This window comes from Microcaecilia unicolor, chromosome 9 (assembly GCF_901765095.1).
Source record: "Microcaecilia unicolor chromosome 9, aMicUni1.1, whole genome shotgun sequence".
In the NCBI taxonomy this organism is placed as follows: domain Eukaryota; kingdom Metazoa; phylum Chordata; class Amphibia; order Gymnophiona; family Siphonopidae; genus Microcaecilia; species Microcaecilia unicolor.
Window position 1 is genome coordinate 142,795,662 of NC_044039.1, and position 22,653 is coordinate 142,818,314.

The following is a 22,653-nucleotide window of genomic DNA, read 5'->3' on the forward strand; positions in this document are numbered from 1 at the left end:
ACCTGACCTCACAGACACATAGAAATATGGGTAGAAAAAAGATGTTCGGATAACCAAATGAGTGGCTAAATTGAAGGCAACTTATATGTACAACTGAATAAGATATATGGAATTAGTTATAAGGTGTGTGGCAAGCTAGTCTAGATGCTGAGTGGAGAATCAGTTGCCACATGTATTAAAGGCTTGGAAGAAGAGCCAAGCTTTCACCTGCTTCCTGAAGTAGAGGTAGTCTTGAGTTAGACATAGCCTTTTTGGGAGGCCGATGCTCAAAGGTTCGCAGTAGAATCAAATTGTACTGCAAACCTAGCACAGCAAAATTGCCACAGCAAACTCAGGATAACGAGCACACAAATGAATGCCATGTTAAAATCACAATATTAATTAGCTGCTCACTATTCTACGCAAATTTTCCTGTCGGTGCCTTACTGCTGATTGACTCAGGCACTGACAGGAAAGTTGATTTTTTTTAAGGCATGCTGCAGTGTCCCTTACCACAACTCCTTACCTATTAACAAATTTTTTTTTTAAACCTGGCCCAGCTGTGCATCACAACCCTCCCCCTCCCCTCGAACATCCCCCCTAACATCTGGTAGAACTCCCCCTGACCTATTAAAAAAATCTCTGGTTGTCCTGTGGACCCCTGCCCCCCCCCCCTTCAAAATCTTTGAAAAAGCCTGGAGGACCAGTGGGACCCAAGCCAAGTCAAACCAAGCCAAGCTAGGACACTTCCCCCCCCCCCCCCCCCCCCCCAAAGTGTACCCTGGTAGCCTAGCAGTGGCCCCCTAATCCCATCGTACCTGATTGGAGGGAGGATGGATTATACCTATTCCCTCCTGCTCTGGGTGCATCATCCTTGTATAAACATCCAGAATTAGATTGGAAAGGCCTGATGAAAGAGCCATGCTTGATCCCTTTCTTAAATCTGTGAAAGGAGTTTTTAAGGCGGGTATCTAATTTATTTATTTTAATTTTATTTATTTAAAAAAAATTCTATTCTGCACCATCCCAAGTTCTAGGTAGATCACAATTCAACACAATTAAAAAACAAAAAACTCTAAAAGACTACTAACAGGACAAATTAAAACAGTAAAATAACTAAATTAGTATCACACAGGAGGTCAGGTTATGTGAATCCCACACGGATGGGGCAAGAATTCAAAAAGCTGAACAACAGGTTAACTCTCATCTATTTCTCAGGGGTGAGGGAATAACCAGAAGTTTAGTTTGTGAGAATCTGAGACTTGCTTTGGGGGCAATGGGGAATTGCAAGGGAATTGGAGTGGAGGAGTGGCCTAGTGGTTAGGGTGGTGGACTTTGGTCCTGAGGAACTGAGTTCAATTCCTGGCACAGGCAGCTCCTTGTGACTCTGGGCAAGTCACTTAACCCTCCATTGCCCGCCGCATTGAGCCTGTCATGAGTGGGAAAAGCGCGGGGTACAAATGTAACAAAAAAAAAAAAAAATTTCAAGTAGTCTTGTGTAGTAAGGATTAGTATTTTGAATTTTATTCTGCTGGAAATTGGGAGCCAGCATTGATCTATTAACAGAAGGTGGACAAGAAGCAAGGGAAAAAAAACAGATGATGGAGAGACTGTGGGGCTCATTTTCAAAAGGGAAAAATGTTCAAAAAGTTTCATAAAGCACTATTTGGATGGATTTCTTCTCAAAACATCCAAACAGGTATTTTTGAAACCTGTTTTGCAGACGTTTATCTATGCATTTCGACTGCAGTACGTCCAAATCACAAGGGGCATTTTGAAGGTGGGATTAGGGTGGGCTTAGGGTGTGCCTAACACTTGGACATCTTTCAGCCATAATGGAACAAAAAGAAAACATCTAGGGCGAAAGCTTTTTGGTCTAGACCTGTTTTCAGAACAAATATATCACAAAAGGTGTCCTAAATGACCATTGGAGGGAATCAGGGATGACCTCCGCCCTTAGTCTCCCAGTGGTCACTGACCCCCCAAAAATGTGAATAAAAATAGTACTCACCAGCCTCTATGACAGCCTCAGATGTTATGGCCAGGTCCATTAGAGCAGCATGCAAGTTCCTGGAGTAGTATAACGGTGGGTACAGTGCACTGTAGACAGGTGGACCCAGGCGCATACCTCCCCCTACCTGTTACACTTGTGGTGGAAACTGTGAGCCCTCCAAAACTCACCAGAAAACCCACTGTACGTCCTTCAACCATAAGGGCTATTGTAGTGGTGCACAGTTGGGAGTAGTGGGTTTTGGAGGGCTCAGCAGAGAAGATAAGAGAGCAACGGTGAGATGTGTACCTAGGAGCATTTATAATGAAGTCCACAGCAGTGCCCCCTAGGGTGCCTCATTGCTCTTCAGGGATGTCTGAGAGTCTACTAAAAATGCTGGCCCCTCCTACATCCAAAAGGCTTGACTTTCTACATTTTTTACTTTACGTTTTTTTCTAATCAAAAATGGCCTGAAAAGATAAATGCACAGAGCACAAAACCTTGTTACAAATGGTATTAAAAAAAAAAGATAGATGTTTTGTGGTTTTGAAAATGGTCATTTCTATTCAGATTTGAAACGTTTAGCGCAAAACATCCAAGGTCCAACTTAGACGTCACGCCAAAAATGTTCCTTCACATATCACATCAATCAGTCTTTATTAAAACAATATAGTCTAAGTATGGCAACAACAGTCTATATTACTGCAAGAAAACTCAACATGGCTGTGTTTCAGAACTAGGCCTGCGACAGGAGTCAACAGTACCAATACTCAGTTATAATTCTGATGTGCAGAAAAAGCCTTGTAGTAATTGCCTTCTATAATGGGTAGAAAGGAGTCATTCTGGGCGTTGAAAGCTATTCTTGTGCTGAGTATTGATACTGTTGACTCCTGACACAGGCTTAGTGCCCCGTAACATGGCCCTGTCAAGTCCTCTGTGCCACAGATTGACTTCAGGCAGTATTATAGACTGGTGTTGCCATATACTACATGTTTAAATAAAGACTGATTGATGTGACTTACAGTGTCTCCATCATCTTTTTTTTTTTTCTCACATTCTCATCTGCCATCCCTAGCCTATCGTATCCAACAATCTGCTCTCCGTTGTACTGACAGTTAGGGTTCACAGTGTTATCCTTGATGACAGAGGCTGACCTTCCGCCCCTTCATCTCCTAAGACTGTTTGCCACTGTTTCTTTAAGCTACGGATGCTGTATTCAATTCAGTGTGGCTATTTACACCTGCAGCTCTTCAGGTCCTTGTCCATTCGCTAGTCCTCTCAGGGCTAGATTACTGCTGCCCTGCTCCAGGGTCTTCCCCACAAGGATATCCACCACTTACAGGTAGTTCAAAACTCAGCTATATGCCTTCTCTCTGGGGCCACGTGGTTTGATCATATTACCCCTCTGCTTCACGAGGAGCATTGGTTGCCAGTTTTATATCGGATCTCTTACAAGTTACTATTCTTGGTTCATAAAATTTACCATTCCGGCATATGTAAAAGCATATTTAGTATCATCGGCCCACGGCTCTGGAATGCTGCTCACTTACCCTTGTGACCCAAGACTGCCCTGTCTACCTTTAAGGCCCAGCAGAAGGCCTATTCGTTTGTTACTGCCTTTGGCTCTAGCTGTACTTTGCTGACCGCTGATTCTTTTGTTGCCATCAAATGATGCTACTCTCTGCAATGTTTGATATTTGTTGGTGATTAGCTGGTCTTCTTTTCCTTCTCGCTCTGTCCCTCCCTCTTTCCTGTATTATATGGAGTTCTTTTCTGTTCTTATTGTTTACTATAGTTTTCAGATGTAAACCGCTCTGATGATTCATTCCCTGAGCTGTATGTCCAGCAATTAACAAACTTGAAACTTGAAGCTTCTTGTCTGCATACTCTCATCCTGGGGACCGTATCCTTCTTCTGTTTGTCTACACTATTAATAGAAGGGTCATGTAGTCAATGCACTTGGCATTATACAATACTTAGGTGGCTCTGTTCTGGAGAAGTTGAATATGTTTCAAGTGATAGAGGGGAACTCCAGTAAGAACAGAGTTACAGTAATCAAGACAGTTTAAAATTAGGACATGAACTATGATTTTTTACAGCCTTAGGGGGCAATTCTATAACTGGGCACCCCAGTGATATGCAGGGAGCATCTATTCTATCATGGTGTCCAGATTCCATTATAAAATACTGGCATAAATCTGCATTGGCACATCTAAAGTTAGGCACTCCCATTTTCACCAGCTCAATGGCAAGCATAAATGTCCACAACTAAGTGCAACATGAAATGTGCATTAATGCACAGTAAGGGGGAGTCCTGCCTGTGTCCTGCCCATGATCCGCCCATGTATACACCTCCCATGCAGTTATGTGCTAAAGCACTTATGCAGTTCCTTCTAGAATATCATGTAGTGCACACGTGCAGAAATGCCGCTTGTAACCACTCATGCGCAGTTATAGTATTGCCTTTCGAGGTCAAGTTTATTTGATATACCACAGAATCATTATAAAACATCTTAGCGGTTTACAGTGTCATTTAAAATGGGGTAAAAAGATTAAAAACAGCTAAAAACAAAAACGAACAAGAAACAGCAACAAAAAAAGAATAGAAGAAAACCCAAGGAAAGAAACAAAAGGAGAAAAGATTACTGTGTCTTAAGGGATCAGGGGAAGAAAGGGGAAGGCAAAACCAAAAGGGAGGGAATGCACTGCAGGTAATTGATAATATTTCAAGGAACGGTTTAACCAAACTAATCATTCAAGGAGAATAAAAAGATTTCTTGGCTAGAAGAGAGAGATGAGGGGCAGAAATGTGGAGGGGCATTTTTGATATGACGTCTAAGTCCGATTTTGGACTTTTTGTGAAAAACTTCAAAAATCCAGTAGAAAACATGGCCATTTGTAAACCAGAAAAACATCCAACTTTTTGTTTCAAAAATGGCCATTTGCTTTATGTTATCATGCTCAGTGCATCTATCTTTTAGGACCATTTTTGAAAAAAGAAAAAAACCTCCAAGGGTAAACACACAAAAACAAGCCATTGGGACATAGTGGGGGGGGGGGGGGGGGGGGGGCAGCATTCTTAGTAGACTGACCAAACAGACATCCCAGCAGAGCAGTGGGGGATTAAGGAGGGTAATGCCTTAATCCCTCCAGTAGTCACCTGGTAATTAAGGGCACCTTTTTGTGACTTAGGCCTGATTGAACCAAGTCTAGAACAAAACGTCTAATTTTTAGCCCTGGACATTTTTGCTTTGTTCTATTATGGCAGAAAAATATCCAGTTTTTGGAATGCCCAAATCCCGCCCCCGACATGCTCCCTTGTGATTTGTACTTACTGCAGAGAAAAATATTTCAAATCTGATATGCCATTTATGAGACTTTTTCTCTTTTGAAAATGAGCCCCATGGTCTACATCTTCCTTAAGGAGAGTCAGGGTTACGGTGGATCAATCATTAAGGGGTCTTAATCTATTTGCTGTATTATTATATTGAATTGCTTTTTATCATCCATTTTGGGTCCTCTTTTGGAGGGAAAAAGGCAATAGGTCATTCTGTTTGTCTATCTTGATTGGATTGTAAGCTATGTCAAGCAGGGACTGTCTCATATATGTTTAGTGTATAGCTCCATGTACGGCTAGTAGCACTATAGAAATAATAAGTAGTAGTAATATAAAATAGAAAAACATTTGTGTGAGAGCAAAAACCAGACAAAGTTCATATTGTATAACCCTTTGTACTCACAGAGGTCTACATACAATGTCAGGCAAAGTAGAGGAGAAGAGGTCAGACACAAATCTCAGACAATCTATGGACAAGTGTGTGTTCTTTTTGCATTTAGGGACATAGCAGCCAGGAATTGCCTCTTGACTTGTAGTGGGAAGGATCGTGTGGCCAAAATTGGTGACTTTGGAATGGCTCGTGACATTTACAGGTAAGGGAGAAGGAGACAGAGGTATTTAGGAGGCAGAAGATTGAATGCCCAATGCAATCCTGACTTTTCTTCCAAGAAAGAAGGATGTAGAGCAGAGCCTCCCAAACAGTGGGTTGGGACCCCAAATGGGTCACAAAACGTGTATTTGAGGTCACAACCTGGGTGTGCTGTCAATAGTGCATCACTGTTCTGCACCTTGGGGGTTACACAGTTTTATTTGACTGCGATCATGCGGCCACGGCCACAAGAAGATTGATAAGCACTGATGTAAAGGGTATGAAAATATCTGATAGTCAACCCACAGCAGTCTGTGGTTTTTAAGCCACTGACAGCTGTGGGCTGAATTAATCCTGGATATCCAGCGCTGGGCCATGTCTAGGCTCTGATATTGATATTCAGATTGGTGTCTTGGTGGATAAAGGACAGCCTTTTTGCTGATTAGCAAACTGAATATCACCGCTAAGTGGTTAAGTACAAGCCCCACCCCCAGACTGCCCCAGCACTAACCGGAAAATGCCTGGCTGGTCACAGGCAATATTTGGCGACACGACTCACTTAAGTGTCGTTGAATATTGGCAGATGGCCAGCTCAGTGGGATTTAACTGGGCAAGAGCTTCTTCTGCCTGGTTAAACCCTTTTGAATATCAGGTCCATAGATGTCTTGAAAAGTTAAACTGAAAGCATGCAACTGACAGAAGGAGCATTGGGCTTCAATGGAACATTGGTGGAATACAGCTGTGAGATCTCATTTGTAAATTAATCCTTTTCTGAGTCTGAATTCAGTATAAACAAAATAGTGATACAATATTGAGGTATTAATGCCCAGACTTTTACATGGTACAGAAAGAATGGACTTAAGCTCAAGGAGAGAGGGAACATGATCCCTGCTGATATAAGACAGGAGATAAGGGATAATCTTGGTTGGCACACATTTCTGCTGGGGCCTGTCCAGCAAAGGTGTGCAGGTGCTCCATGGCCATGCTGTCCGAGAAAGTAGAGATGCTGCAAAATTAGGAAAATGATCATCTCCTCTTCCTAGGTGCTGATTCTAATGATATTTATCATCCAATATATGCAAGCAGATGACACACACAATATTACAAACCAATTCTTAAGGCAGGTTGCAATGTTTCTTTAAGGATTGCTATTAATAATCTCTATATCACTGCAACTATTTAGAAATGCTTTTGACAAGGTCTTTGCTTGTATTTCCTTATGTTTATATTCAAGAGCGAGCTATTACCGCAAAGGGGGAAGAGCAATGCTTCCTGTCAAATGGATGCCACCAGAGGCCTTCCTAGAGGGAGTCTTCACGTCAAAAACAGACACTTGGTAATCACTGAGATTTCTTTATCCCCAGATGTGTTAGGTCATTACACAGATGGGTCTGAAATCAGAAACTAGAAAGGAAGTGTCCAAGCCCTTTTCTGCAGCAAGAAGGACTTTTGTTTCATAGGCAGGCAGCAATGGCTAGACCAAATCTCAGAAACGTTTCTCAGATATCTTGAACTGTCTACAGAAACAGATTGAGCTCAGGAGCAAAACTGCTCAAAAAATATTTTGTGTTATGCATTTATTTCAGTGATTTATTCACCTAGGGGTCAACATGCAGCACTTATCGGAGAAGGAGAAGCTAATACTTGAATAAATGCCACTCGCTGGGGCCAACCAGGAATTTTCAGTGGCATTATCTAGATGGTGCATCTGAAAATGACCACTGTCTGCCCCTGTGCTATCTGGATAGCTTTCTGGGGGCACAGCTGAGGAGGAGCTGGGATTTATGCAGTTAACAGCAATATTCAGTCCACTAACCAGGTAACTATCTGGATGAAGTTACACCAGCAAAAATGCTGTGTTAACTTTATCCAGGTTCCAATCTGAATATTGCCAGCACTCAGATAAGCGCTCGCAGCTGCTGTATACCCAAATATTCAGTGCCAGTATCTGGGTACCACCCAGCACTGAATATCAGAGCATAAAACCCCCCGTACAGGATGAATGGGGGGAGGGAGTATTTTCTATTAATGCAAGTGCCACTTTGAATCTTAGCGCACAGAGTTGTGCGCACAATGTATAGAGTAAAGTCAGTTATGCACCTAACTTAAGGCCCTTTTACAGAGCTTAAATGCCTTACCGCAGGGTGCACTCAAGCATCCTGCAATAATGGGTGGCGGTAGGGACTCAGATGCTAATGGGAAAATTAGCCCATGGCCATTATTATGAAAAATAGAAAAATCAGCTATTTTACCCCAGCGGTAAAAATGGCCTTATTGCGCAGGAATGACCCTGCATAAGGACATGCTAAGGCCACTTTTTAATGCTGATGGTAAAAAGGCACCTTAATTATTTAATTAGATGCTAATTGGCTTAAAAAACTAATTGCCAATTATTAGAGATCATTGGTGCTAATTAGCTGTACTTGGCAATTAAACGAGTAACTGACCTTAGTCGATATTCTATAAACTGGACGTGCAGGTTCCATAGCACACAGCTGCAAGGTGGTGTGGACCTGGGAGGGGCATGGGTGGAACAGGGGCGTGCCAAGGACTTACAACACGAGTTATAGAATACTAGCAGCTACGTGCCTAACTGCCTACAGCAAGGTGCAAGCATTACAGCATCCATTTGGCTAGCGGAAGTGCTTGCACCTAAAGTCAGGCATAGAACTGCAGACTTGATCTAGTATTCTTTAGTGACAGTTCTGCATGGGCCTTTATAGAATTCACACTTAGTGCACATCATCCTAGTGCCTTCATTTTGGTAATCTTTTGGGAATTAACCCACAAGGTGGTAAATGACAAAGACGAGTTTCCAGGTGAGTCAATTGCTTAAATACTTTTGAAAATCAGGCCCTACATGAATACATAGAGACTTTAATCTAAGATATTACTCCAAAGAATTTAAGATTAATATATTAAACTACACTGACATTTAACACATACCTTATCAGACAATGCTATTGAGATGCAGATGTTAGTGTATTAATACAGACAGTAATACAAAAAGTGAACTAAATGTCCACATAGCTATGTATTTTGCATTCATGCATCTCTGTTACATTTTACACTTTTCAATTTTTAATTACTTTTTGTTGTGCTAACAAGTTGTGAGCTGTTTAGCATACTTCTGCTGTTTTGCATCTCTTGTTAATTTAGAGCTTGCATTAACAGCAAGGTTGCCAGATGGGAAAAATTTTCCCAGCCCAAAATCAGCCCTAAACCCGCCCAAAAAACGCCCAAAGTCAAACCCCACCTCCCACGTCACCAACCCCGCCCCCTGACGTCACGCCTGACGTCGCTAACCCCGCCCCTGACGTCAACCACGCCCCTGAAAAGCTTCTATTGGACCACATCGGACCAATAGAAGCCCCGGGAAAGCTTCTATTGGACCAAATTGGACCAATAGAAGCCCCGGAAAAAAGCAGCACAGCGGCCACAGGAAAAAAGCCCAAACCCGCACCCCACAGCCACCGAAATTTTTCCGCAGCTGCTGGTAGAGAACCCGCCCAGTGTTGCGGGAAGACCGCAACCCTGGCAACAATGATTAACAGTAATGCAAGCTAGCTTATGTATATTAACTTCACTGTTAGCATGCGTCACACTTGCATTTCTGTTTGGAGAACTGGCACCTCAGTGTCATGCAAAGATGTTAAAGGCTGGCACAAGTTCAGAAAAATCAAAACATTTTCAAAGGTACTGGCTCTTAATACTACACTACATTATTGAGACAGGCAGGATAAGACTCATTAATTACATTATGCATGACAAGTCCCATTGATGCCATTCTGGGATATGGCTGGACAAAAAACATCTACCCCCTGTTAAACAAAATCATTTAACTGGCCAGGAATGGCACCTGGCCAGCTAAATGGTACGTGGTCAGCTATCCAGTGATATTCAGTGGATATTGTCAGCTAGCAGATAGCCAGTTATATCATCCGATATAACTGGCTATCCACCGATTTTTAAAGCTGGTTTAGCAGCCATATTTGGCCACATGAAAACATGGAATATCTTTGGCTGGTTTATAAATAACCGGCTAACACAATATTGGCTTAGCCGGTTGTCTTTAAATTGGCTAAAAATAAACCGGATCTTCAATGCCAGTCACTGGAAATGGCCCAGCATTGAATATCCAGGCTTAGCACTGAATGTGGGAGTTAACCGGTCTAACTCCTGTGGTCTGAATATCGGCCCCCTAGATTCTAAAGAATTCATCAATCCTTAAGATTATGTTTCATGGAACTATGAATAACAGCACCTCTGACATCACAAGGGGCCTACTGACCAATAACTATGACCGCAGTTTAGGGAGCACAGTACTGTAATGCTGCAGTTGTATGGTAGTGGGTGACGCATGTCCATCTTATGATGGGTTCCGTTTAATGCAGCACAGTGCTTCTAACTCAGTGAGATGGTAGACCAGAATCAATGGGTTTGTTATTCAACATGATTTAACCAGCCAGAAACAGCTCCTGGCCAATTAAATCACCTGTTCTGGGCTAAATGGTCATTTTCAGTGGCACTTAACCGGTTAGTTCTACCGAAAATAACCAGTTAGCGCCGAACTCAAAACTGGCTATTTTGGGGGTATCACAGGGGCAGAGTCAGCACTTGGCCAGTTAAGTGCTGATATTCAGATCTTAACCAGCCAGGTTAACCGCATAAAGAGGACCACATAAAAGTCAATCCTGTCTTTTTGCAGTAACCCATAACTGGTTAAGTGCTGAATATTGCACGTAACCGGTTATATGTTAGCTGAACACCAGTGCCCAGACATGGCCCAGCATTGAATTTCCAGGTTTAGCATCGGCGGTGGTCAGCAAATTGCTGATCGCCACTGGCTGAATATCAGACCCAAGACTTGCTGGCCTGGTCCAGTTGTCTAAAGGAGATTCTGCTCCATATCTTTCTTTCGCATAAAAAATGCCTTCTATGTACTTTCCTTAGGATGGGAGAAAGGACTCAATGGATTTTAACCAGAGATTAAGGTTTAATGTCTGTTCTTATGGCAGGTCATTTGGTGTGCTCCTATGGGAAATTTTTTCTCTGGGCTACATGCCCTACCCATGTAAAACTAATCAGGAAGTGCTGGAGTTTGTTACCAGTGGAGGGCGTATGGATCCACCTAAAAAATGTCCTGGTCCTGTGTAAGTATTTCTCAGTAAAGCCTGACCATGGTTAGAAACAGTAAGTTGATTAATAAATTAAACCCCACAAAACAGCCTGTGTCAAAGTTGCCTCAACTTAGCTGACTAAAAAATACAACCAAGTTGAAATGTTCCTCATGTATACTGTGTATAATGATAAAATATATATAGTGCTGTACAGAATCTTAAGATAGAAATAACTATTCAGTTAAAAGGAGGGGAATGAATCCCAGGGCTTATTTTTTGGTGTGTTCTAAATTATCTGCTTGACTTGTTAGAGAACTGATATGGGATCCCCACCTTATTCCTCTTCCCCTCCCCCGAGAGCTTCTTGGGCCAGTAACAGGAAGGAAATAAATTCTTTCTTAGCACCCATAAATCATGGAGAGAAAAAAAACAAAACAGCTTTGTCTGTCAAGGTTTTGCAGTATATTTCACATTACATACATGTAAGTGGCATTTTAACCTCATTCTGTGGACTTCAGCAACTTGTAGAATTGGTTAAAGACAGGAGATGGAGTGTGTTCAATGAGTGACATCAGTGCAACCTAAGGGCAGAAAGCCAAAAATGCTTGTCTACACACGTCAGTCACCACTCAGCCTCCTGTAAAAGGTCTGTCACATACTTGTGCATGTTTAATTTCTTAGGAAATAATGTGGGGAAAAAAGCATACATAGAACTGGTATTACAGTGGAAAAAGTGGTAATGTCTTAAAGATGTACAACACAAGAGCAAGTGCAGTGTGGAAAGGCAAATTGTTTCCAGGTCTACAAGACAAAAATACATTTTTTCCATGTCTGCGCTCCATCTGCTTCTCCTGCCCAGAAAGTGTAACCTTGCTTCTCAGATGGCAAAGCAAAGCTTTCACTTACTCAGAACAACAGTCATCCTCTGCAGTCCTTTCATGACCTGAGAGCTCAACAGGATACAACACAAGGCAGCATGGGCAGTGGCACTGAGAAATGAAGGCTCATCTGTCCCACTTAAAAGGCACCACCAGTTACCCAGCACAGGGTATGTCCACTACACCTAGATCCAAATAGGAGGCTATTTCTGCATATATTTTTGGAAAGAGTAAAAAGCGATTCATGTCTACCCATTCCATTGCACTCAGTAATTTATAGACCTCTATCATATCTCCCCTTAGCTGTTTCTTCTCCAAGAAGAAAAGCCCTAGACTCTTTAGCCTTTCCTCACAGGAAGTCATCCCATCCCCTTTATCATTTTCGGCACCCTCAATGGGTGGCGGTAAGGACTCCCCCTAGAAATGGCTGTGCGGCAAGCGGTTCATTTACTGCACGGCCATATCTTTTCTTTTTAAAAAAACCCTGGCCTTTACCCGCTGTGGTAAAAGGGAGATTCAGTGTGCATCTATCGCTAGTGCACGCCCCCTTTTTCCGCAGCTTAGTAAAAGGGCCCCTAAGTGCTTTGAAAAAACACCTCCACATCTTTTTTGAGATGCAGTGACCAGAACTGCACACAATATTCGAAGTGCTGTCACACCATGGAGCAATATAAAGGCATTATAATATTCTCAATTTTGTTCTCCATTTCCGTCCTAATAATTCCTAACATTCTATTTGCTTTCTTAGCTGCCGCTGCAAACTGAACAGAGGGTTTCAATGTACCATCAAGAATGACACATAGATCATTTTCCTGGGCTGTGACTCCAAGTGTGGAAACCTGCATCATGTAGCTATAGTTTGGGTTCTGCTTTCCTTCTTTGTACTTGCTCATATAGGGGCTCATTTTCAAAACAAATAAATGTCCAAAAAACATGATAAGGTGACAGAAGGACATTTTCCTCTCAAAAACGTCCAAGTTGCGATTTTTTACACCCCAATTTTAGACGTTTTGCTCCACAGTTTGTCCACATTTCAAGGGGGCATGTTGAGGACATTTTGGGTGGCACCAAAAGATAAATGTTATTCTGCAATAATGGAACAAAATGAAAACATCTAGGACCAAAATTAAGACATTTTTGGCTAGACCTATTTCAGTCATGACAAATTTACCAAAAGATGTCCTAAATGACCACAGGAGGGATTAAGGCATAACACCCCTTACTCCCCCAGTGGTCACTGACCCCCTCCCACCCCCACCCCCAAAGATGTGAAAGAAACAGTACATACCAGGTTGTATGACAGCTTGAGATATTATGGCCAGGTCATTGCAATGAACTGTAGAGAAGGGGACACAGATCCATAACCCACTCTAACTGGTACACTTGTGGTGGAAAGTGTGAGCCCTACAAGACCCACCAAAAGCCTACTGTACTTACATATAGGTGACGCCTGCAGACATAAGAGCTATTGCAGTAGTGTACAGTTGGGTACTGAGGTTTTTCATGGGTTTTGGAGAGCTCACCATAAAATATAAGGGGGTAACAGTGAGATGTGTACCTGGGAGCTTTTATGTGAAATCCACTGCAGTGCCCCCTAGAATGCTGGGATGTCTTTGTGGCCAGTCTACTAAGAATGATGGCCCCCTGTCTTATTTTTGTGCATTTTTTTCCTCAAAAATGGTCCTAAAAGATACATGCACTGAGCACAAAACTATCTAGCAAATGGCATTTTCGAAACCAAATGTTGGGTGTTTTTCTGGTTTAAAAATGGCCATGTTCAACTGGATTTTTGGACATTTTTCACAATATGCCAAAATCAGATTTAGTTGTCATATCAAAAATAGCCCCTCCACTTGTCATCTGCCATTTGAATGCCCATTCTCCCAGTCTAGTGATTTAACAACTTTGAATAACTTTGTGTCATCAACAAATGTAATTACCTCACTACATAAGTACATAAGTATTGCCATACTGGGACAGACCAAAGGTCCATCAAGCCCAGTATCCTGTTTCCAACAGTGGCCAATCCAGGCCCCAAATACCTGGCAAGATCCCAAAAAAGTACAAAACATTCTATAGTGCTTATCCCAGAAATAGTGGATTTTCCCCAAGTCCATTTAATAATGGTCTATGGACTTTTCCTTTAGGAAGCCGTCCAACCCTTTTTTAAAACTCCGCTAAGCTAACTGCCTTTACCACTTTCTCCGGCAACAAATTCCAGAGTTTAATTACGCGTTGAGTGAAGAAACATTTTCTTCGATTTGTTTTAAATTTACTACATTGTAGCTTCATCGTATGCCCCCTAGTCCTAGTATTTTTGGAAAGCGTAAACAAACGCTTCACATCTACCTGTTCAACTCCACTCATTATTTTATAGACCTCTATCATATCTCCACTCAGCCGCCTTTTCTCCAAGCTGAAGAGCCCTAGCCGCTTTAGCCTTTCCTCATAGGGAAGTCGTCTCATTCCCTTTATCATTTTCATCGCCCTTCTCTGTACCTTTTCTAGTTTCACTATATCTTTTTTGAGATGCGGCGACCAGAATTGAACACAATATTCGAGGTGCAGTCGCACCATGGAGCGATACAAAGGCATTATAACATTTTTGTTTTCCATTCCTTTCCTAATAATACCTAACATCACTAGTTATTCCCTTCTCTAGATCATTTATAAATATATATTTTTTAAAAACTGTACAGACCCCTCGGAAAACCCACTATCTACCCTTCTCCATTGAGAAAATTGACCATTTAACCCTAATTTCTGTTCTCTATCTTTTAACCAATTCTTAATCCACAGTAGGACACTGCCTCCTGTGCCATGATTTTCTAATTCCTCAGCAGTTGTTCATGAGGTACTTTGTCAAATTCCTTTTGAAATTCTAGGTACATAATATTGAATGGCTCACCTTCATCCACATTTTTAGTCATACCTTCAAAGAAATGTAGTAGATTTGCGAGGCAAGATTTCCTTTGACTAAATCCATGTTGGCTTTGTCTCATTAATCCATGCCTATGCTCAGTAATTTTGTTCTTTATAACAGTCTCTACCATTTTGCCCAGTACCGACGTCTGGCTCACTGGTCTATAATTTCCTGGGTCACCTCTGGACCCCTTTTTAAAAACTGATGTTACATTGGCCACCCTCAATTCTTCAGGTACCATGCTTGATTTTAAAGACAAATTACGTATTACTAACAATAGGTTTGTAAGTTCATTTTTCATTTCTATCAGTACTCTGGAATGTAAACCATCCAGTCCAGGCAATTTGCTACTCTTTAGTTTGTCAAATTGCTCTATTACATCTTCCAGGTTTACAATTTCTCTTCCTGGAACTCCTTATTCTTCAACAGCAGTGACTCTCTTTTACTTCATTTCCCCCCAATATTCAACGCTATTTAACCGGCCAGAATGGCTGTTCACCGGTTAAATAGCACTTACTGGCTATCCGCCGATATGCAGCAGGGGATAACCAGCTATTCCCTGCTGAATATCCCTGGTTAGCAGGTAGCTGGTTATATCATCTGATACAACCAACTATCTGCCGATTTTTTAAGTCGGTCTAGCGGCCATATTTGGCTGGTTTAAAGATAACCATCTAAGTCTGAGTAATGATGTAGCTGGTTATCTTTAAACTGGCCAAAAATAAACCAGATATTCAATATGTCGGTCTCCAGAAACGGCCTGGCATTGAATATCTGGGCCCAGCGACGACTGTGGGAGTTAGCTGGTCTAACTCCCATGGTCTGAATATTGACCCCATTTCACTTTTGAGTAATTTCTGTAAAGAAAAAGATCTCTTATACATAAACACTCTTCCAAACTGTTGGAAATCCTTTAAGGAACTACCAACTCTTCAGACAAATGCTTGAAATCTTTTTACGTCATTCCCACTCCTCAGATCTCATTGGAATTTCTCCTCCCAAGCTCTAGGCTTCACAGACTTCAAGACCTATGTCCCATGTTAGGGTAATTTTCTGAGTCTGAGTGCACAGAGAAAGGGTGGACAAAGCACCTTTCCAAAGATTAAAACTATGCTTTTCTCTAAATCAGGCCAACATCTGCTTCCAGATGGAGCCTGTAGTTTCTGCAGCCCCTTTCATTAAAAGGACAATTTACTCTCCTTCACTAAAGGACCAACACTCTCCAATTATGATGCCAGATGGGATGATAGAATCATTCAGTAAGGTTATGGGTGGATCCTGATGAAACGTTTAAGTCAAGTTAACAGCCACTTCTGCAAGGCCATCTTTGGGTATGGGAAATAAATCATTCTGATGCATGAGGCACCTGAGCCTAACAACAACAAAGTAACAGCCAATCAACAGCTGTTCAGGCCTACCAGTTAGGAGGCAGCTTATAGCTGGACTTTTCCTGGCGAAAATCATGCATCTTGGCCTCTTATCCTATAGAGAAGTTTTGGAGCGCATGTAGGCTGGGTTCCTTCCTACACAGGAGAAGTAGTGTGCAATACAGGCTAGGCTGCTTCAAGCACAGGAGGTGTGAACTTGAAACACTGATCCTTTCTTCACACCTCTCAGGAATTAAAGACCAAGAACAGTGGGTAAACCCCTTTTTTGCCACATAGGCAGCAATAGCAGTTCTGCCAGTGCATGCATTCTAATATGAGAGCTCAATATATGCCATTCTTAAAGATGATCCTTATGCTGCTTGCCTTTCCATCCATACTCCAGCTATGATCCTGACAGGAAGGCTCATTGTTGAACTCTCAAGTTATCAAGAAATACGGTTTCTCATATGTATATATGATTTCTTTCACAGTTATAGGATCATGACGCAATGTTGGCAACACAGTCCAGAATACAGGCCTGATTTCTCCACCATTCTGGAAAGAATCAAGTATTGCACCCAGGTATGAGGTTTTTGTTGCTTTTTAGCTTATTATTATTTATTTGCAGCCTTTTTGAAGAACTTCACCCAAGGCAGTGTACAGCAAGAATAATCCGAACATAGGAAATAGATAATTACAGCAGAAAACATATCCAGTGATTTCCAGGCAGCAAGTAAGTGTGACAAGGCACTGTCAGAGCTAAATTGGCTCCAGGCTGCATAGGGAGAGGCATAGCTAGGAGAAAAAAGGTAGCAGTTATTACACTGGTGAGACAAATATTTTGTCCATGTCTGAAGGCTGTACCTCTGCAAGGATATGTACTGTAGACAGGGTGGAAACATTTCAGAGAAGGGCTACTAAAACAGTGTTGAATTTGCATTAGGACTCATGTGAGATGAGACTTAAGGATCAAAATGTATGTACCAAGCCTGATTTCCTATTACATAGTGTCCATAGCTGCCTAGGGACACCAGGCTGAAATAAGCTCTGCCTGCTGTGTCCCTGTGGCACTTTCTGAGCAACAATCTTCTATTAGACTGTTAAAGGCACAGGGGCTCTCAGGTTGGTGGCATTGGGATTATAAAGCAATCACCACTGACCTGCCTCCCTACCTTGAAAGGGGCAGGTGTGATGTTATGTCGCCACTCAGAAACATGCAGCAAGAATAGGGTAGATGGCACCCCTGTCAACCTGGTACACCTTCAAAATGGGACTGCCACATCCCCCTCCTTCCTCCCCTCAACATCTAGCTCTTGAATTCTTGGAGGGGACAACCCCCCCCCCCCCCCAACAGTTCTATGCCTAAGGACCTCTAGCAAGTAAACCTGGCCCTGTGTGTACTCTAGTGGAAGACAGGATAGAGACATTCAAATATGTAAAAGGTATTTATGCACATGAAGAGAACAGTTTTCATTAGAAAAAGATTTCTTGAGCAAGGGGCAGCAATGTAAGGTACTATTTTGGGTGGTGATTGAATGGAATGCTCTCCAGGAACAGGTTGTAGAGGGTATTTTTATTTATTTATTTACATTTGTATCCTGCTCTTTCCCACATACAGCAGGTCCAGTGCGGCTTACATAGTAAAAGAAAGCATCTTATATGGTAAAGAATACAGTAAAAACAAGGAAATGTAGGAACAGTATTATAATATATAATATAGTATGATAGTAACAGAAGTCAACAGGGCACGGGATAAGTGCAGAAGATCCTCAGCTGTATAAAAGTAAAGGAATAGTAGAAGCAAGACCTAGCAATATGTGTTTAGAGTGCCCTACTCAAACAATTCAATAATGAGCATTGGGGCAGTGTGGTAGCAAGGGAGCAAACAGCATGGAGCCATCACAGATATAGTCAACAGACAGGGTCAGTCAATGCAAAAGGTCTTTATTATGAGCTAAAAGATACCCAAGGTCTATTATTGTCACAGATCTGGTAAGCAAACATAGGCAGAATTCAAATGAAACTGAGTTTCACTCAAAAAGGAACTTAATTCTCTCAGGTTCCCCGAAGTTCAGCTTCACTAAACTCACATTTGTTAACACCCATGGTGGCTAGTTCCTAGTAGGACCAACTTCTGTACTTGTGCACCATAGTCTTTTTACCTTGGTCCATCTTCGTATACTGTTATTTTTCAATGTGGGGCTTGGGGGCCTCACATTTGCCCCCAGAAACCTCTGGGGTGGCCCCCATTGTCATTCGGGGGTGGGGTGGGGTCCTTGCTACTCTGCTTCTCTACCCAGGCTCAGGACAAAATGGAAAAGTGGATGGGAGAGGAGCCACATGCATGAAGTACAAGGCATTTCTCAATAGACAAAAAAGAATGCATTTGAAATGCTTAAAACCTTGAGGATACCCCCCTAATGAAGTTTGAAGGTGGGCTGGTGGAGATGGATGTTGTTGACACACACTGTACAGTGTCATAACCCCATATGGGAACACATATGGTGGCTCTCCTTCAGCTCATTAGAATCCAAAGTGGCTCTAGCTTAAAAATTATTGAAGACCTCTGTCATACACTGTAGCCACAGGCTGGGTAAGCACTTCACAATATATTCTTCCTACCTTGGCCCATCTTCAAACACTCCAACCACAGGCTAGGAGCTCTCCTAGAGGACCCCTTCTTCCTGCTCAGGGCAGATCATCAAATACTACAACCCCAGCTTAGTCTTTGAGGATACTTTCTTCATGTTCTGGGCCTCTCCCTTTTGTTTGCTCTGGAATTTTCATTTCCTCTAGCTGGTCCTGCCCTCCTGGCTCAACAGTCTAGCTAGCATTCTATTAAGGTTGTCCAGTGAGGGAGTGCTCTTAAGGGGAACTATGTTTACTCTGCACACTCACTCACAGGCAGCAGAAATGAATGGCAAATAATAGGAAATATTAGAAATCCTAGCCAAAATGAATAGTTGGGTCTGTTTGGCAAGCTACAATGATACAGCTAGCAGCTGGTTCATCTAGAAGGCCACAAGGACAGTAATAGCTAGAAATACTAGCAGAAATGCAGACACTCAGATAGCCAGGTCTGTTTGGCAGGTTATGTACTCCCTATGTCAGCTGGCTGAAGGTAAAAACAAAGTTTATTGAGAAATCAAAAATGACTCAACACAACGCTGTGTTTCGGCCAGAGGGCCTGCATCAGGAGTCTGAAACAATATATATATGAAAAATATGCATTAAAACCTTTGTGACTTATGAACATGATGAGAAATGATATTTAAAACTATTGAAAAGATGACAAAATGATAAAATGATCAAAGTAACAAATAGTTTATATCTAGTTATGGACCACATAAATAATTCCAATAAGATGGAGTATATGCTAAATTGTAACCTTAAACTGTGTATAGTAAATGGTATGAAGAATTATGTTGAATGGTCTAAACTTATAAAAACATATGTATGGAGAAGCTAAATGAAAAAAAAAAAAGAGGAGTAGTTACTACCTGTGTGCAAGTTCGGATTAAAAAACATCACAGGAGAAAGTCATAAGAGCCGAAGTAGGATCCGAGAAGGCCTGTTAAGAAACAGAAGAGATGGGAGTATGCCACTAGTGAAGGAATAGTGCTAAATGGAAGGACGGAATAAAGAAAAAAAAAATATATATATGCATGTCGAGGCGTGGTAAGGGCGAGATTTGGGTATTCCTAAGACTTGGACGTTTTTCAGCCATAATGGAACAAAACAAAACCATCCAGGACTAAAGCTAAGACATTTTGGTCTAGACCTGTTTTTATAACGAATAAGGCACAAAAAGATGCCCTAAATGACCACTGGAGGACATCAGAGGTGACCCCCCCAATACCCCCCACAGTGGTCACTGACCCCCTCCCACCCCCAAAAATGTGAATAAAAATATGACTTACCAGCCTCTATGACAGCCTCAGATGTTAAAGTCAAGTCTATTAGAGCAGCATGTAGATCCTTGGAGTAGTGTAGTGGTTGATGCAGTGCACTATGGAGTAGGGGACTCCTCCTGGCCAATGAAATAACACTGAATATCGGGCCCAATGTGAATATTTTTTGCATGGTGAGTTGTAAGGAGGAATAGCTCTATTGTTGGGGAATATGGAATTTGTACAGAACTGGAGGTGCAGAGCTGCTATTGAGAATCTGTCCAGTCCTGTAGAAAATCCAGACTTCACTCCCACACAGACAAATTTATTGAATGATGCTATCAATTATAAGGGTGGTTTTACCTGGTAGCTGAAACTCTATGGGGGGGGGAGTTCTTTATGCATAGAAGGCCCTCTTGTCTTATATTACTAATTGAAAAAAGGGGGGTTGGGGGAGAGCTGTGTAATGTGGTCTTTACGATGTGTGGAAGTGTCATTAGGGCTTGCCCCCCTCCATATCTAGCTTGCCCCCCTGTTGCCACCCCAAATATTTCTGTCTAGAGATGCCACTGAATACGAATTACATGAACAATTTTTCAGCCCACCCAAAAGATGTCCTAACTGCACTCCTTTGAAATCTCTGTGTGGAGCATCCACACAAGGAAACAACAGCTTTTTCTCAAATTGCATTGTATGCCATCGACAGGCATAAACATCATTATTTCCATGTGCAGATACTTGTAACATTACCTCCTAAATTTAGGAGTTCAGCTCCCCCCCCCCCTCTTGCTCTATATCACATAACTAACTGTAACAGAAAATGAGAGCTTGAAATCTTTTGTCCATGGAGAAGGGCTGATTCAATCTGTACCTTTTAAGTTGCTTGCAATGTTCCAACATTTATTTTGGTATATAAATATTAACATTATGGTGAAAAAGCTATTTCTTAATTCCTAATTCACTATCAATTTTCCCATAGTTTACTTAAAGTTTTAGTTCAGCATGCTCTGAATGTAAGGTCTTCTGTTTCAGGATCCTGATGTAATCAATACGGAGTTGCCAATAGAATGTGGACCAGCACCAGAAGATGAAGGGGAAACCATTATGCGACCAACCTCTAGTGAAATAGCTCCTTTGCTGGTTACACCTATCCTTAGGCCGCAACTGACTTCTAGAAAACTAGAAGTAGAACACACAGTTCATAAACTTGGAGATCATCCACAGGAGCTGCTGGTTGAGAGTCTTGGAGATTGGAATATGAAAAGTCCAAGTGTATCATGCCTTACAGGTTCCAACAATGGGTCCTGGATCCATCAAAACTCCAGCCCTATAGAACAGTCCAAGCTTCAGATAACGCATAAGCTTAAGAATAAACCCCAAAACCTCTGGAACCCCACCTATGGTTCCTGGGTCATGGAAGGTGTCAGCTCCAATTCCAGTTTTAAAGCAGTCCCGGACCAAGAAGATTCAGGCTTTGATGGAAATTGCAGCTCTTGCCCCAGTTCACGGGCATCTCCAGATCAGGACCATTGTTCTCATTTGGGCATTGGTGGACTCGAACTAGACAAACCGCAGATGTTCCCATGTGGGAATGTGAATTATGCTTATGATGACCTCAACTATGAAACAGAAGACACAAAAGACAGAGCAGCTGTGCTGAGGAATGCCAGACTCCAAGCAGATGCTCAGATTCTTAGAAAACCAGAAAAGACGTCTGGGGAGAGGGACTCTGGGCTATCCCTTTCCGATGACATCAGCATCACACCTGTTTGACCACAGGGAAGTCTCTCCCTCTTCGAGGCAATGCAGCTTTTCAGAAAAATCTGTTTAAGAAAGAAAATTCATCCAGCCTGCTTGTACCTCCTTTTTATTTTTTAATCAGATGCATAGTGAATAAGCACTTGGTAGAATGTACTACATCATTCCAAACTCTGCCTCTCTTCATCCCAGAGACAAGTACAAGTTATCTTCAACAATTTCAAGCTTGTGCTATTTGAGAAGGTACCACTAGTCATACACTCCGTTGGCAGAAATGTATCATATCTAAAGACAATTGGGTTGATATTCAGCTGGTGGCATTCAGTGTTTTGCTGACCACCGTCGGCGTTATGTGCAGAAATTCAATGTCCGGCCATGTCCGGGCTTCGGCATTGAATTTCCAGGTTGGCGGATCTGGCTAAAACATAGCCAGTAAAGTGCAATATTCAGCACTTAACCGGCTATGGGTTACCGCATAAAGGGCCCCTTTTACTAAGCCGTGTAAACATCTACATGCACCCAACACGTGCCAAAATGGACTTACCCCCGACTACCGCATGGCTCTTGCGGTAATTTCATTTTTGGCGCGTCCGCTACGTGCGTCTGAAAAATAATTTTTATTTTGGGACGCGCGCCAAGTGGCATCTGACACGCATAGGTCATTACCACCCAAGTTCTTTACCGCTAGGTCTATGGCTGGCAGTAAGGTGTCTCAGACCCAAAATGGACACGCAGCAATTTTGATTTTGCTGCACGTCCATTTTTGGCAACAATTTTAAAAAGGCATTTTTTGTAGGTGTGCTGAAAAAGAATTCTGCTCGC

General features: G+C 42.1%; 1 protein-coding gene across 1 annotated transcript in view; it reads left to right on the forward strand.

Annotated features, from left to right (window-relative positions):
- LTK (leukocyte receptor tyrosine kinase) overlaps positions 1–22,325 on the forward strand; it is a 251,737-nt gene extending 229,412 nt beyond the window's left edge. Inside the window, exons 25-29 of the mRNA XM_030215372.1 lie at positions 5,807–5,899; positions 7,130–7,231; positions 10,914–11,048; positions 16,675–16,765; positions 21,106–22,325. Coding sequence (XP_030071232.1) covers positions 5,807–5,899; positions 7,130–7,231; positions 10,914–11,048; positions 16,675–16,765; positions 21,106–21,846 — 1,162 coding nt within the window. The 3' untranslated portion in view covers positions 21,847–22,325. The remainder of the gene's footprint in view (positions 1–5,806; positions 5,900–7,129; positions 7,232–10,913; positions 11,049–16,674; positions 16,766–21,105) is intronic.
- Positions 22,326–22,653: the final 328 nt, after the last annotated feature.